This window comes from Sarcophilus harrisii, chromosome 1 (assembly GCF_902635505.1).
Source record: "Sarcophilus harrisii chromosome 1, mSarHar1.11, whole genome shotgun sequence".
Classification (NCBI taxonomy): Eukaryota; Metazoa; Chordata; class Mammalia; order Dasyuromorphia; family Dasyuridae; genus Sarcophilus; species Sarcophilus harrisii.
The window spans coordinates 690,508,583-690,521,237 of NC_045426.1; the positions used below are offsets into that span (position 1 = coordinate 690,508,583).

The 12,655-nt window shown below is 49.7% G+C and overlaps 1 protein-coding gene across 2 annotated transcripts in view; it reads left to right on the forward strand.

Moving 5' to 3' along the window:
- Positions 1–541: 541 nt before the first annotated feature.
- The window catches only part of DTX1 (deltex E3 ubiquitin ligase 1), a 64,314-nt gene continuing 52,200 nt past the window's right edge, over positions 542–12,655 (forward strand). The window contains exons 1-2 of one of the 2 annotated variants that reach the window (XM_031948632.1): positions 542–1,424; positions 2,039–3,213. In XM_031948632.1, the coding sequence (XP_031804492.1) occupies positions 2,955–3,213 (259 nt within the window). In that variant the 5' untranslated portion in view covers positions 542–1,424; positions 2,039–2,954. The remainder of the gene's footprint in view (positions 1,425–2,038; positions 3,214–12,655) is intronic. The other variant, XM_031948633.1, reaches the window with a different exon arrangement.

Below are 12,655 nucleotides of genomic sequence, written 5' to 3' on the forward strand. Positions count from 1 at the left end.
AGCTAGTGTCTGAGGCTGCATTTAAAGTCAAATCTTCTTCGCTACAAGCTCAATGCACTGGAAAACCAAGCTGCTGCTAGCAGGATTTGGAATTTCTGATTAGCAGTGGGGAGCACTCTCCACCACAACCCAATGGGTTAAAGCCATTTCCTGATCAGGAAGGACTGGTTTGGTAGATGAGGTAGGGCCAAAAGTGGCCCCAGCCTTCTTTGTTCCTACATTAATGTCAGAACCAGTCCCCTACTCCCTTTCACTGAAATCCTAGTGGCCGTGAGGCCTTGTGGGCATGGGGGGGGGGGGGAAGGGGGGAAGGGAGGGCTGGGATTTTTGCAATCCTATACTCTGGGGAACACATTGGGAAGTCCCCTGACCTCCCGCCTTGCCGGTCAGTTGGATGGCTCCTTCTGCCTAGAATAAACACAAGGCTCAAGGTGGTCCTGTCATTTTCCCAGCTGCTCTGTGTTATTTCCCCCTCTGCTCTTGCTTTCTTGAGGCACCCAGCCAGCGCCAGACCAGCAGGGGAAGGGACAAGTCTTTGTGAAATGGGAGTGGATTGGGGGATGCCAAGAGTGCCTCGGCGGCTCCCATCCTGCCCAACAGACAAAGCAGATATAATCCAGCCCCCACTCCATCCCACCTAAAGCCGTGAGATTTGAGTCCTCCTCTGACTGGGAATTAGGGCTCCTGACTTCCTTTCCCTAGGAGCTGGACACTGGGAGGGGAAGGGTGGTGGAAAGGCACCTTCCAGTTATCCTGGAGAAAAACAAGGAGACAAGGCATCTCCTAGACCCCTCTAAGCCACAGAGGCTAGGGAAGGGTAATTGTGCCCTTCGAGGGCTTTAATGTCTCCTTCCCAGGCCCCCAGGGGGCTGGAGCTCTCCCCGCCCTAGTAGACCCTCGGGGACCTCGGCTCTGTATTGACAGTGAAAGCCTGATTGAGGGTTTGGGGGGATGGTCCTCCCCATTCCAGGCCCGGCCTGAGGAGCCGGGGTTCGCCAGGACAAGGGGTGTGCGCTATCTCCTCCCCTTTCTCCTCCTCCGCTGGCCCCCTCCCCTTCCTCCTCCTATCCCCTCCCCTGCCCAGAGCAGCCGCTGTTGCCTTCCAGCGGGAGGATCCGGGTGTCAGTCCGTCCTGGGAGAAACGATCTCGGCTGCGGGTTTGGCAGAGGGAAGAGCCCGCCCTCGGGATCAGCACCCCTGCTCCCCGACCCCGGGCTCCGGGGCGTCCAGGAGCCCCGGGACAGGGTCTCCAACCCCGGGGGCCAACTGCCTCAGTCATCGGTGGAGAAAGCGGAGAGAGGAGAGGGAGAGCCGGAGCGAGGAGGTGGAGAAGGAGGAGGAGGAGGAGGAAAGAGAGAGGGAAAGGGAGAAGAGGAGCGGCCGCGGCCAAGAGCGGGGAGGACAGGAGCGGAGTGGATCTGGCGGTAAGGAGAACGCTCCGGCTGGGAAGGGAAAGGAGGGAGCCCACAGGGAGAGCGGCTGCCCCGAGACTTCGCCCTCAGCCCCGGGCCCGTGCCCAGCTCCTCCTCGCACACCGTGGAAGGGCCGGAGGGAACGGAACCCACCCTGTCTGGGAGAGGGAGGGGATGCCCCCCACCAAAGCAACAGACTACGTCTGCGCCCAGAGGCAGCGGCTCCCAATCCCCCGGGACCGCCGGGGCGCAGCCGGTTCTCCCTAGGGCGAGCTCTCCCCCCCCCCCCCCGAGCTTCCACCCACTTAACCCTCCTCCAGACGGGCAGGAGGTCCGGCCCGGAGGGGCTCGGAGACCCCTGGGCTGCGGCGGGGGCGGGGGAGCTCAGCGGGGAGGGAGCCCGGGAAGCCCTCCGGCCCATTTTGGCCAGCGTCAGGTCCCCCCCTTGGGCCTGGAGCACCAGCCTCCAGGTGCTATCCCCCCCCCCCAGCTGTTGTTAAGCGCCCTCTCCTGCGGGCACCCTCCCCTGGGGCTCCCCATTGTTCTCTGCCGCTATCTCTCTGGGGAAGAGGGTCGGGAGAGACGCGTTCTTAAAGAGCCCTCTCCCTTTCTTGTCTCCCCCGCAGGTCTCGATCGCAAGTGGGCTGGGGAATCGCCGCTGCTCCTCTGTGGTGTCAGGACCCGGCTGGGCCAGGTGGGGGAGGCCAAGGCACCGCCTTCAGTGACCTCAAGAGCCTCCTTATCAAGGGAGGTCACTGGGTGGGGCCGGCGGTGGGGGGTGGGAGGCGGCAGAGGGTCCGTTCTGCGGCTCCTTGACCAAGTCCAGCAGAGCGGGCGGCTTCCTGACCCTCCCCTCTTCTGGGGAGGGGGGCGGGGACACCCCCTGCAGCATGAGCTGGGAGCCAGGCCTGGGACAGGGCCGTCGGGGGGGCGGCCCCACAACCGGGTGATCCGCCTCCCCTAGGCAGACAGAGGCGGCGACAGGGCCGCTGCCGCTGCTGCCGCTTCGGGCAATGGCTGAAGCTGGTACCGGGAGGGACGCAGACTTGGTGCCTTCCAGGCCCCGGGCCCGCCTGGGCTGATGACCGGGGGAGGTTGAGGCTTAGTCCACTGATGTGAAGAGAGGACGCCGGAGAGGGAGAAAGAAGAAGAGGAAGGAGGAAGGGGCCAGACAGGATCGCAGGGGCGTGACCCCACCCTCCTTTGCCAGGATTTTGCCCGAGATTGCTGCCTTCCAGGATCGCGGGACCCAGGAGTCCGGGGCCCAGTCCCTCCAGGTGGAGGCAGGAAAGCCAGATTGAGGGGGCTGGCTGCTGGCCCCTCTTGTAGCATCAGGCCCTTGGAGGCCTGAACTGGACCATTCACTGACTCATGGACATCAGCTGCTGCAGGGTACCTCAGCAGAAGGTGGTTTAGCTGGGGTCAGGGAGGCCTCTCTTGCTTCCTGACCCCTTCCCCTTTGAGAGGAAGGAGAAGGGAACCATTGGACTTTCTCAGCCCTCCACTCCCCCTCTCCTGGGGACCCTCAGGTGTGGTTGCACCATGTCCAGGCCAGGCCCAGGGGCGCTGATCTCTATGAACGGTCTGGGTTTCCCACCCCAAAACCTGGCGAGGGTGGTGGTATGGGAATGGCTGAACGAATACAGCCGCTGGCGTCCCTACACGGCCACCGTGTGCCACCACATCGAGAATGTGCTCAAGGAGGACGCCAGGGGCAGCGTGGTCCTCGGACAGGTGGACGCCCAGCTGGTGCCCTACATCATCGACCTGCAGTCCATGCACCAGTTTCGCCAGGACACAGGTAAGCTTTCCCCCTGGGGAGCCCAACCATAGGATCGTAAAGTTCCCATTGAATTCTGGGACTTCTGTTCGCTTTTGTACAGAAGGTCAAGAAATTTGCCCCATGTCCAACAGGTAGTAACCGGCAAGCTTCCGATTCAAGCCCAGAGTCATTGACTGAGATCCTAGGTGCTTTCTCTTTATATCACATAATGCTCTCACTGCCCTCTGAAGGGGAAGCTGACCTCCACTCTCACCCCTATGCCCAGAGTTCAGTGTCAGGGACAGGCTTAGATTAGATAGTGGGTCTACAGGACCCAATCCCCAAAATGTCCAAAAAGAGGAGTCCGGTAAGCTAGAACTGCCAGTCTTAGGTCTCTCCTGTTTGAGGCTGGCCAAGGGGCAGGTAGGTAGATGGTCTGGTGGATCCACTAGCTGAGTGATTCTGGGAAATTCGTTTAAACCCTCTCAGACTCAATTTCCTCCTCTGTAAAAGGACAAAAAGTGGCTAATAATAACATCTACCACAAAAGGGGGTTAGAAGGAGAATCAAATGAGCTAACATTGATAAATGCTTTGTAAACTTTAAGGTATTGTATAAATAAATGGTTACCCTTACTATTATTAAATCACTATTATTAATACATGAGAGCCAAATGAGTTGTAGGGTTGAAGAGGAGCCCTCTTGCCCCTAATGTCACTTGTCAGGTCATCATTCTAGAGCTACAAAGGAACTTAGAGGTCACTGAGTCCAATTCTTGCATTTCACAAATTGGGAAACCGAGGCCAGAAATTATTTGTCTGAGGTAGTAAGTGACAGACTGCCATTCAGACTCACATTTCCTGACTACAAGTTCAAGAATCTTCCTCCCCCTGCTACTCTGCCTCTCTCCTTTACTAGCCAGGAGATCTTAGGCAAGTTATATCTGGTCTCAGTTTCCCAATCTGTAAAATGGAAATCTAAATACCTGAAATCTTTCCCATATAGTAGCATTATAATTAACCTACAAAAGTGGATGTTGTTTGTTTTTTGTTTTGTTTTGAGGGGAGGAGCTTTTTTGTGAGTCAAGGCTAGGTCACTTGCCCAGTATCACATAGCTATTAAGTATTACATATCCGAGGACACATTTGAACCACGTCCTTTTGACTCCAAGGCCAGTGCTAAAATATTATCAATACTTGATACTTAAATAGCAGTGTTTAAAATTAAATGTGAAATGAAAATCAAATGTTATCAGTACTTGAGGGTTGTACATGTTTCTAGTTTGTACATAAACTCATGTCCTTTTGAGTCCAAGACCAGTGTTCTATTCCAAAGATTCATTATAAACCATAAATTTTTACCTTTCAGATTTACTTGTGTAACATTTAAACCTTTGCAAATTGTGAGACAGATGTAATCCTTAATATTATCAATACTTGATGCTTAATTGTTAATTATCAGTAAATCTTATCAGTACTTGATGCTTAACTCTCCATATTTAAAATTAAATTTAAAATGAAAATTTAAATATTATCAATACTTGAGGGTTTCTAGTTTATACATTATTCTTTGTGGGGCAGAACCTGGGAGCCAATTTCTAAGTTTCCCTGGGCCCTGGGTTTGTTTCATTGAGCTGGGGTCAGAATAGAGGTAGCAGATCACCCCCAAAGAGAGGATTACAGCCAGTCCCCAACCTTGAGACTGCCCAGGATTGTCAGACTAGAGTGTGTCTCCACGGGGCGGATGATGGTGAAAAGCTGTTTTAGGACTGGGCAGATATCCAACCTGTTCTCTGTCTTTCTCCTTCTCCCCCTGGTGTCTGCCGGCCCTATTTTCTGTAGCTTTCCCGGGAGGAGAGTGACCCTCTGGGATTCTAGTGTACTCCACTCTGGGGAGGTTGAGTCTGGGGCTCCCTGGATTATAAATGGGATTGTGGGGGAGGGAAAAGAGGGAAAAGAGACAGACAGAACAGAGGTGTTAGACTCCAAATGCTTAACAAAGACACAAGTGGAATTCCCACTCAGAATATTAACGTATGCCGGGCTGAGCCCTGCAGCCTGGGAGATATGGAGAATTAGGAGATTTGGAGCTCAGAAGGGATATGTGAGACATGGTGCCAATCATCCTTTACCTTTTTGTACCTGTCCTGTACCCCTTTGTCATCTTATGCCCTTTCTATCGGGTCACTTAGGTGGTGCAATGGAGAGAGTGCCAAGCCTGGGGAAACCTATGGATGCCTTCTGAGAAGCATATTGTTGAATGTATACAATGAAATACAGGGGGTGACAATTAGAATGAAATATGGCTTTCAAAATAGTTTCTTTTAAATTCAGCGACCCTAGGTTAAGCCCCCTTGGATCTAATATGGCCTTCTTGGGTTAAAGATGAGGGTTAGAGAAGTTACTAATCCAAAATCACACATAAAGCAGCATCTATTGCCAAATTCAGCTCCTTTCACATAATTGGGCTCAAAAAAACATATTTGGGGTATGGAGGCAGCCACATGAGGGGAGTGGCCTGGATCCTGAGGACCTGGATCAGACTCAATCGTTCTCTATTGATATTATTTCGGGATAAGCCATTTAACTCCTTCTGGCCTCAGTTTCATCCTCTGTAAAAATGAGCATTTCAGGATGGAAAGTCTCCGTGGTCTCTTCTGCTCTAATCAGAGATTTATGAGGATGGACTGAAAATGTGTGGGCTCTGCTGCCAGGAAGAATGAAGGCTAAGAGGGTCCAGTATGGAACCCCGAAATCTGTGAGGGGCAGCATAGAGAAAGGAAATGTGGCTCTGGTGTTGGTTCGAGTAGGTTATGTTGTTTTGTAGGATGATGGAGGAGGGAGTGGTGTTAGGGCAAGTCAACAGATGTCCTATTTTACATAGCAGGGAGGAAACATGTAGAACCTTTGACCCTTGGTTATTGTTGTTTTTCAGTCATTTCTGACTCTTCTTGATTGCATCTGGGGTTTTTTGGCAATGGAGTGGTTCACAATTTCCTTCTCCAACTCATTTTACAGATGAGTAAATTGAGGCAAACATATGATTTGCCTAGAATCACACAGCCAGTTAATGTGTGAGGCTATATTTGAACTCAGGTGTTCCAGACTCCAGGCTTGGCACTCAATCCACTGCACCACCTAACTGACCTGATAGGGAGGTCATAAGATGAGCTTGAGACATCAATTGGCTGGGTTGCCTGTGGATGAATATGTGTATATATCTAAGCAAACATGTGTCAACGAGGGCTTCTATACATATTCTGGCACCTTATTGAGGAAGGCAGGAGTTGCACACTTCCTTGCCTCCTCTAAGACATCCCTTGCTGCCCTTGGCAAACCCAGACGGGTGACATTGCAGATGGACAGAGATGGGCAAAGAACACCACCTCCCAGAGTCATTATCCTGCCCTATCTCAGAAGGGGAGCTGAGGCTCTGACCGAGAGCTCTAATCCCCATGTGTGTTTGGGATATGGGCACACCCCGTGTGCAGGGGGGACAAATTTTCTCCTGAGGATCACGGAGAGTGGAAACTTAGATATTTTGTTAGGGCTGGTTGAGTCTCAATTTATGGCTCTCAGGATCCATAAACCCAGAATGATAGAGCAAAGTTCTCAGTGTGTCTCTGATGTCTCCTCCATGCTACCATCCCCTATGATTGCTCAGAGTTTCTCCTTCTCATTCCAGATCATTTTCTGTCCATCTCTCCGTCCCAATTCCCTCCCCCCCATAAGACTGATAAACTACTCCCTGCATAAAGTGTTTTAAAAGTGATTTGGGGTAGTTAGGTGGTGCAGTGGTTAGAGCACCAAACCTGAAGTCAGGAGGACCTGAGCTCAAATCTAGCCTCAGATACTTAACACTTCCTGGCTGTGTGACCCTGGGCAAGTCACTTAACCCCAATTGCCTAAGCAAAAAAAAAAGTTTAATTCACCCCCTTTTCAAGAGAGGACACCTTTACTTAGAGAGCCATAGATCCTAAAGACTCAAGAATTATTCTCTGATGATAAATTTTCAGTTACTGCACGAGGCATCAAGGGGAACGTCTGGGGACAAGAGATCCTCATATCAGGATGCCACTTTTTTCTACACATAAAGCCAGTCCATATAGAAACCCCTTAGACCTTAGGCTTTGTGTCTGTTCCCAGGGGTGGGGAAGGTAGAAGAGAGAGGAGGAAGATTCTTATGGGTATTAGCTAGACAGAAAGTCCCTTCTTTTCCTACTTTCTAGCCCCGTGCTTGTGGTTTTTTGAAAATCTCCTGATCCTTATCCAACCTTTTCTTCCCCTTCTAGAGCAGGCTGTTCACACAACATCTACTATCTGTTTTCAGGAAAAGAGGGACACACACACACACACACACACTCCCATCCCAGGTCTGCTGGGACCCCGCCAAGCTTCCCAATAAGGGAGGCCTGGAAACCTACCCGGCTTGGCGGGGGGTCCAGGGAGGGATCCAGGGGCCTAGAACGGAAGCCTTCATAACTTCCGGTTCACATCCTCTCCCATCAAGCAAAAATGTCAGGAAGTGGACCCCTTTCCTCTTTGTCAAGGGCGAGGGAAAGAGGCCTGGAGGTCTGAATTCTAATCCTGGCTCTTGCCACTCAGGCGCACCTCAGCCAAGTGAACTCTCCCAGAGCCTCTTTTTGCCTCTGACATGAGATACCTCTAAGGCCTATTGGAGCCTCTAATCCATAGGGGGGATCTCTCAGGTCCTACTCTCCTAGAATAGACAATCCTATAAAAACAAAGCAATATGGAAACCTAGAAACACCCTCCTTCTGTGCCTTCCCCCACTTAGATTTGCTGTCTATCAGAAAGCATGGTCTGTCAGGGAAAGACCATGTGGCTCCACCATCTCATTTTACAAATGAGAGAACCCCAGATCCAGGGAGTGAAAGGAACCATCCCCCTGGGTTAGGATATGGGTCCTACACGTTCTGCAGCCATGTTGCAACCCAAGCCTTCTCAATCCCAAAGGAAAGGCTCTTTCCACTGCACCACACTGCCTGCCAGGATGGTAAAGGGAGCCTCGGCTTCCTTGTGCTCCCTGTACACATGTGTGTTGAATTATAAACTAAGGCAGACACTCCTAGGTGTGTGGCCTGTGATCCATATTCACACATGTGCCAATAATTCTGAGTACTTTTTACGGCCAGCTCTCCTCACAAGGCTCAAAAGGCCTGGCCAATACACTGGGGATATCCTAGTGTATTTTTTTTTCTGGGGGGGGGGGAGAATGGATCTTTGGTTTTACGGGCGTGGAGACCTCCCATTGAGGATAGTCCCTCCACCAGTGCAAGCCTGCATTTTTTTTTTTTTTTTTTTTTTTGGCAACTTAAAAGTCTTGGAGACTTGTGCAGATCAATGAGCAGCTCAACGGCCTGCCCAGGGTCACACGGCATGAAGGAGATGGAGTACTTTAGCCGCAGTCTTGCTGACTTTCTTCTGGCTGAATAAATGGAAGCTAATAGCCGGGCCCAAGATCGTCCAGCTCCCCCAAATGCTTGGTTACACATAGATTCACCTCAAAGGACACCAGCATGTGGAACAGGGGCCAGTATACCAGGGCAACTCATGATCTATCCATAAACATGGCCATCTGTCAAACAACCCGGGCTGGGGGGGGGGGAGGGAGGGTGGACAGGGCCCTAAAGCACAGAGCCGGCAGGGGGGGGGTTGAGCTACCCCCCCCCCAGGCCCCTTTGGGTCAGGGTGTTTGTTCAGCTGGTGGCCCCAGGCCCTGGGGGGGGGGGGGTGCTCATCTATCTGCCCCACCCACAGCTTGTTTTCACTGCTCCCACAGGAAGATGGGTTTTGCTTTGAAATATTTCCCCAGGTCCTGGGTCAGGACCTGGGAACCCAGTCTGGAAACAGCTTTCCCACATGGAGGGAGAAAGAGGGGTGGGAGAAGAGTTTTCTGACTCGGGTCAGGGGATGGAAATGAGAGCTGAAGGTGGAAAGGGGCTGTGTATAGGAATAGAGGGGCCCAGATCCGGGGCTAAGGGAGAAGAGGGCCCTTCCTTAATCTCGGTGGTTGGTATTGTCATACTGTTGTTACGCCGTAGATAGTTGTGATATTGTTAATAATAACAAAACATTTTAAATAGCTGTATTTCTGAGATTTCTGAGACTTCACTGTGTCCCTTCCCTCCCTTCCCTCCCCTACTGGGGCAGGGTCTTCTTCATTGTCAGGCTATGGAAGCCGAGTCTTCACTGTCAGTGTTTTGATTTTCCCACTTGTGGAAACAAGGACTTCGCATGTGGCTTTATTGCATCGATCCTGGGGAGCAGAGTAAACATGCATGGGTGGAGGAAGTTGATCCCAAGGGAGAACTCAGTAATTGGATGCCTCCCTGATTTCCCCCCAGGAGTAGGACAAACATACCCAGTCTCTTCCCAGTTGGACTTTCTTGTTATTTTTCCCCACCTGGCAGAGCATTTTTCAGTCTAGTGTTCTAAACTTTTCTGAGCCTTTGGCTTCTCATCTGTCAAATGGGATTAATGTAGAACCCCTAGCTCACAAGATTGTTGTTAAGAATAAGATGAGCTCCTACAGATGTGACAGAAGTTGTAGAAAGGAGAAGTAGCCCGAGCCGCTAGGCAAAATTGATCAACCAGTCAACAAATGGCGGTTAGCCTCCCAAAGGATTTCAACCACTTTTCTGGGCCTTATCTTCATACCAAGGGTACCCAAGCCATCTACTAAAAATACTTTAAAAAAAAAAAAGAGGAAAAAAAAGCTAACCCACACACTCAAAAAACCCAACCAGGTGCTTATTTGCATAGTATTAGTTTATGAAAGAGGTCTTACTCATTCCCTACAAAGCCTCCCACTCCTGCCTCTCAGCTTTGGTGGGGTCAGTTTGGAAAAAAGAAATAAAAGCAACAATTAATTGGGTTCGAGCCAGTGTTGACGCCAGCCCTGAAGAATTGTCCAGGGGCCATACATGGAAGACAATCAGTGGAGAATAAGGAAGGGATGAACTGAATGCCTGTTTAGGGCCTTTGGGAATGAGGGTGAGGCACTCAGTATCCTCTCCTTCACTACAAATCAGCCCCTCGCCCCGACTCAGACTGGGAGAGGAAGAAAAATTAATGGGAGAACATCCTGAGAACATTAGAATTCAAGAGCTGGGAAGGCTCTTAGAACAGGGAATGTCAGATATGGGAGAGGGCTTAGAACAAGGAATGGCAGAGATAGGAGGGACCTTAGAACCAAGGATGCCAGAGCTGGGAGAGGCTTTAGAACAGGGAATGGCAGAGTTGATAGAGGGCTTAGAATAGGGAATGGCAGAGACAGATGGGAATCCTTAGAAATCTGTGTTTCAGGGATTGTTGAGTGCTTGAAGACCACTCGGTCCAAACCTCTTATTGTTCAGAAATAGATACAAAGGGTTATTGCTCTGTGAATGAAGGACACAGCTGGTCTCAATATTCCTAATCCTGATAAGGTGAGGTTAGAATAATCCTAACCTTCTTATTAGGTTAATAATAATTATTATTATTTGATTTTCCCAGTTGTGGAAACAAGGACTTCACATGTGGCTTCAGAGAAGGACAATGACAGCAAACAAATGAACCAAAGAGTTGAATCAGTAATGGAGAGTCAGTCAGTAATCAGGGCAGGGACCAAGATGGCCCTAATAAACTATGGAGTTTTGGAGGGAAAGCCAACACAGTTACAGGAGATCCCTTTCCCTCAGCAGGTTCTAGAGCTCAAGGCCATTTCCAGGGATGTGATTCCAGATAAGGCAAGTCCAACTCAATACATTAAGACTGAGATGCAATGGGATAAAACAGTTTGGGAAGACTGGAGTTAGGGCTGATGAGGGGAATGATGGTCGGGTATCTGCTGGAAATACCTCTCATGTTAGGTGCTAGATGGCACAGTGTTTAGAGTGCTGGGGTGGAATTAAAAACAGCTGGATTCAAATTCAGGCTCAGATACTTACTAGCTACAAAATCTTGAATAAGGGATTAAACTTCTGTTTGCCAAAGTTTCCTCAGCTATAAGATAATGCGAATAATAGCATCTACCTCTCAGACTTGTGAGATGATATTTTAAAAGTGCTTAGCACATAGTAGGTGCTTGATAAATACCTCTTTCCTTCCTTTAAGAAATTGAAGTTCTGCTATTTGTGATTTGTTCCTTTGGATTTTTCTGCCAATAAGAGTTTCCCTGTTCAAATAAACATGCTCTAGCAGGGATCACCCCACATTCAATCACTAGCTACTCACAATTTACTGGAGATTAGTTGGCTGGGAGTTGAAAGCAAGGCCTTGTAGGAGGACCAGAATAGGTCACTGGCGGGGGGGGGACAGAAAGGGATAGTCTTGGGATTAAGAACTGGAAGTGACCTTAGAGATGATCACAGCTAATCTCTGAACTTTACAGATGTGAGAAACTGAGATCCAGAGAGGCCAGATAATTTGACCAATGTCCCACAGATTACTAATAATAGATTCAGGATTGGAACCCATGCCTACAAATCAGTTCACTTTCCAACACCTTGAAGAGAGAAAAGAGCTTGGGATGTGAGGGGGAAAAAAAAGCCAGATTTTAGAATTCACTCTACTAGCGTTATAGGATCTTGGTAAGTCAGTTCTTCATCTTGGAAATAAGGAAGGAGGGAGGGAAAAGAGACAAGCTGTTTTCTAAAGCCCCTCCCAACTCTGCCATCCCCTGTTCTAAGTCCTTCCCAGCCCTGACATTCCCTGTTCTGAGGTCCTTCCCAGCCCTGACATTCCCTGTTCTATGACCTTTCTCAGTTCTGACATCCCCTGTTCCAAGGCCCCTGCCAGCCTTAACATTCCTTATTCTAAGGTCCCCTCCAGCCTTAACATCCCCTATTCTAAGTCCTTGTTTCCACTGCCTTGAAGGGTTCTTGTGAGATTCAGATGGGCTCCTTTTGGTTGTAAAGCCCTTTGTAAAACTTGGACCGTCATATAAATGAGAACTGCTTCTGTTATTCTAAGTCCTTAAGAGACTAAGGCCCAGAGAGTGGAAAGCCTCAAAAAGCATTCAGATGCTTTCTGGGTGCCAGGCACTAGAAATGAGAAATGGGAGACCGTCCCTTCCCTCAAGGTGCTTACATTCTAATAGAAACAACTTGTATATGTATATGTGTTTGTACAGACATATACATGTGTATACACATACACATATACAAGAAGCTTACAAACTAAGCACTAGCAGCTGGGGAGAAGGATGAGGATCAGGAAAGGCCTCCTGAAGAAGTTGGAACTGGAGATGATTCTTCAAAAAAATCAGGGATTTCCATGAGGAAGAGATGAGGAGGGAGAGCATTGGGGGCTTGGAGAACACCAGTGCAAACAAGTCAAGATGGAGGGGATGAAACTTGGAGTATGAAAAATAGCAAACATACCAGTCTGGCTAAGTCACTGGTTCTTGAAATATGGGCTGGGGATCCCTTTTGGTCCCCAGCACCCTATCTGGGAGCTTCATGAGGTCAAAACTATAT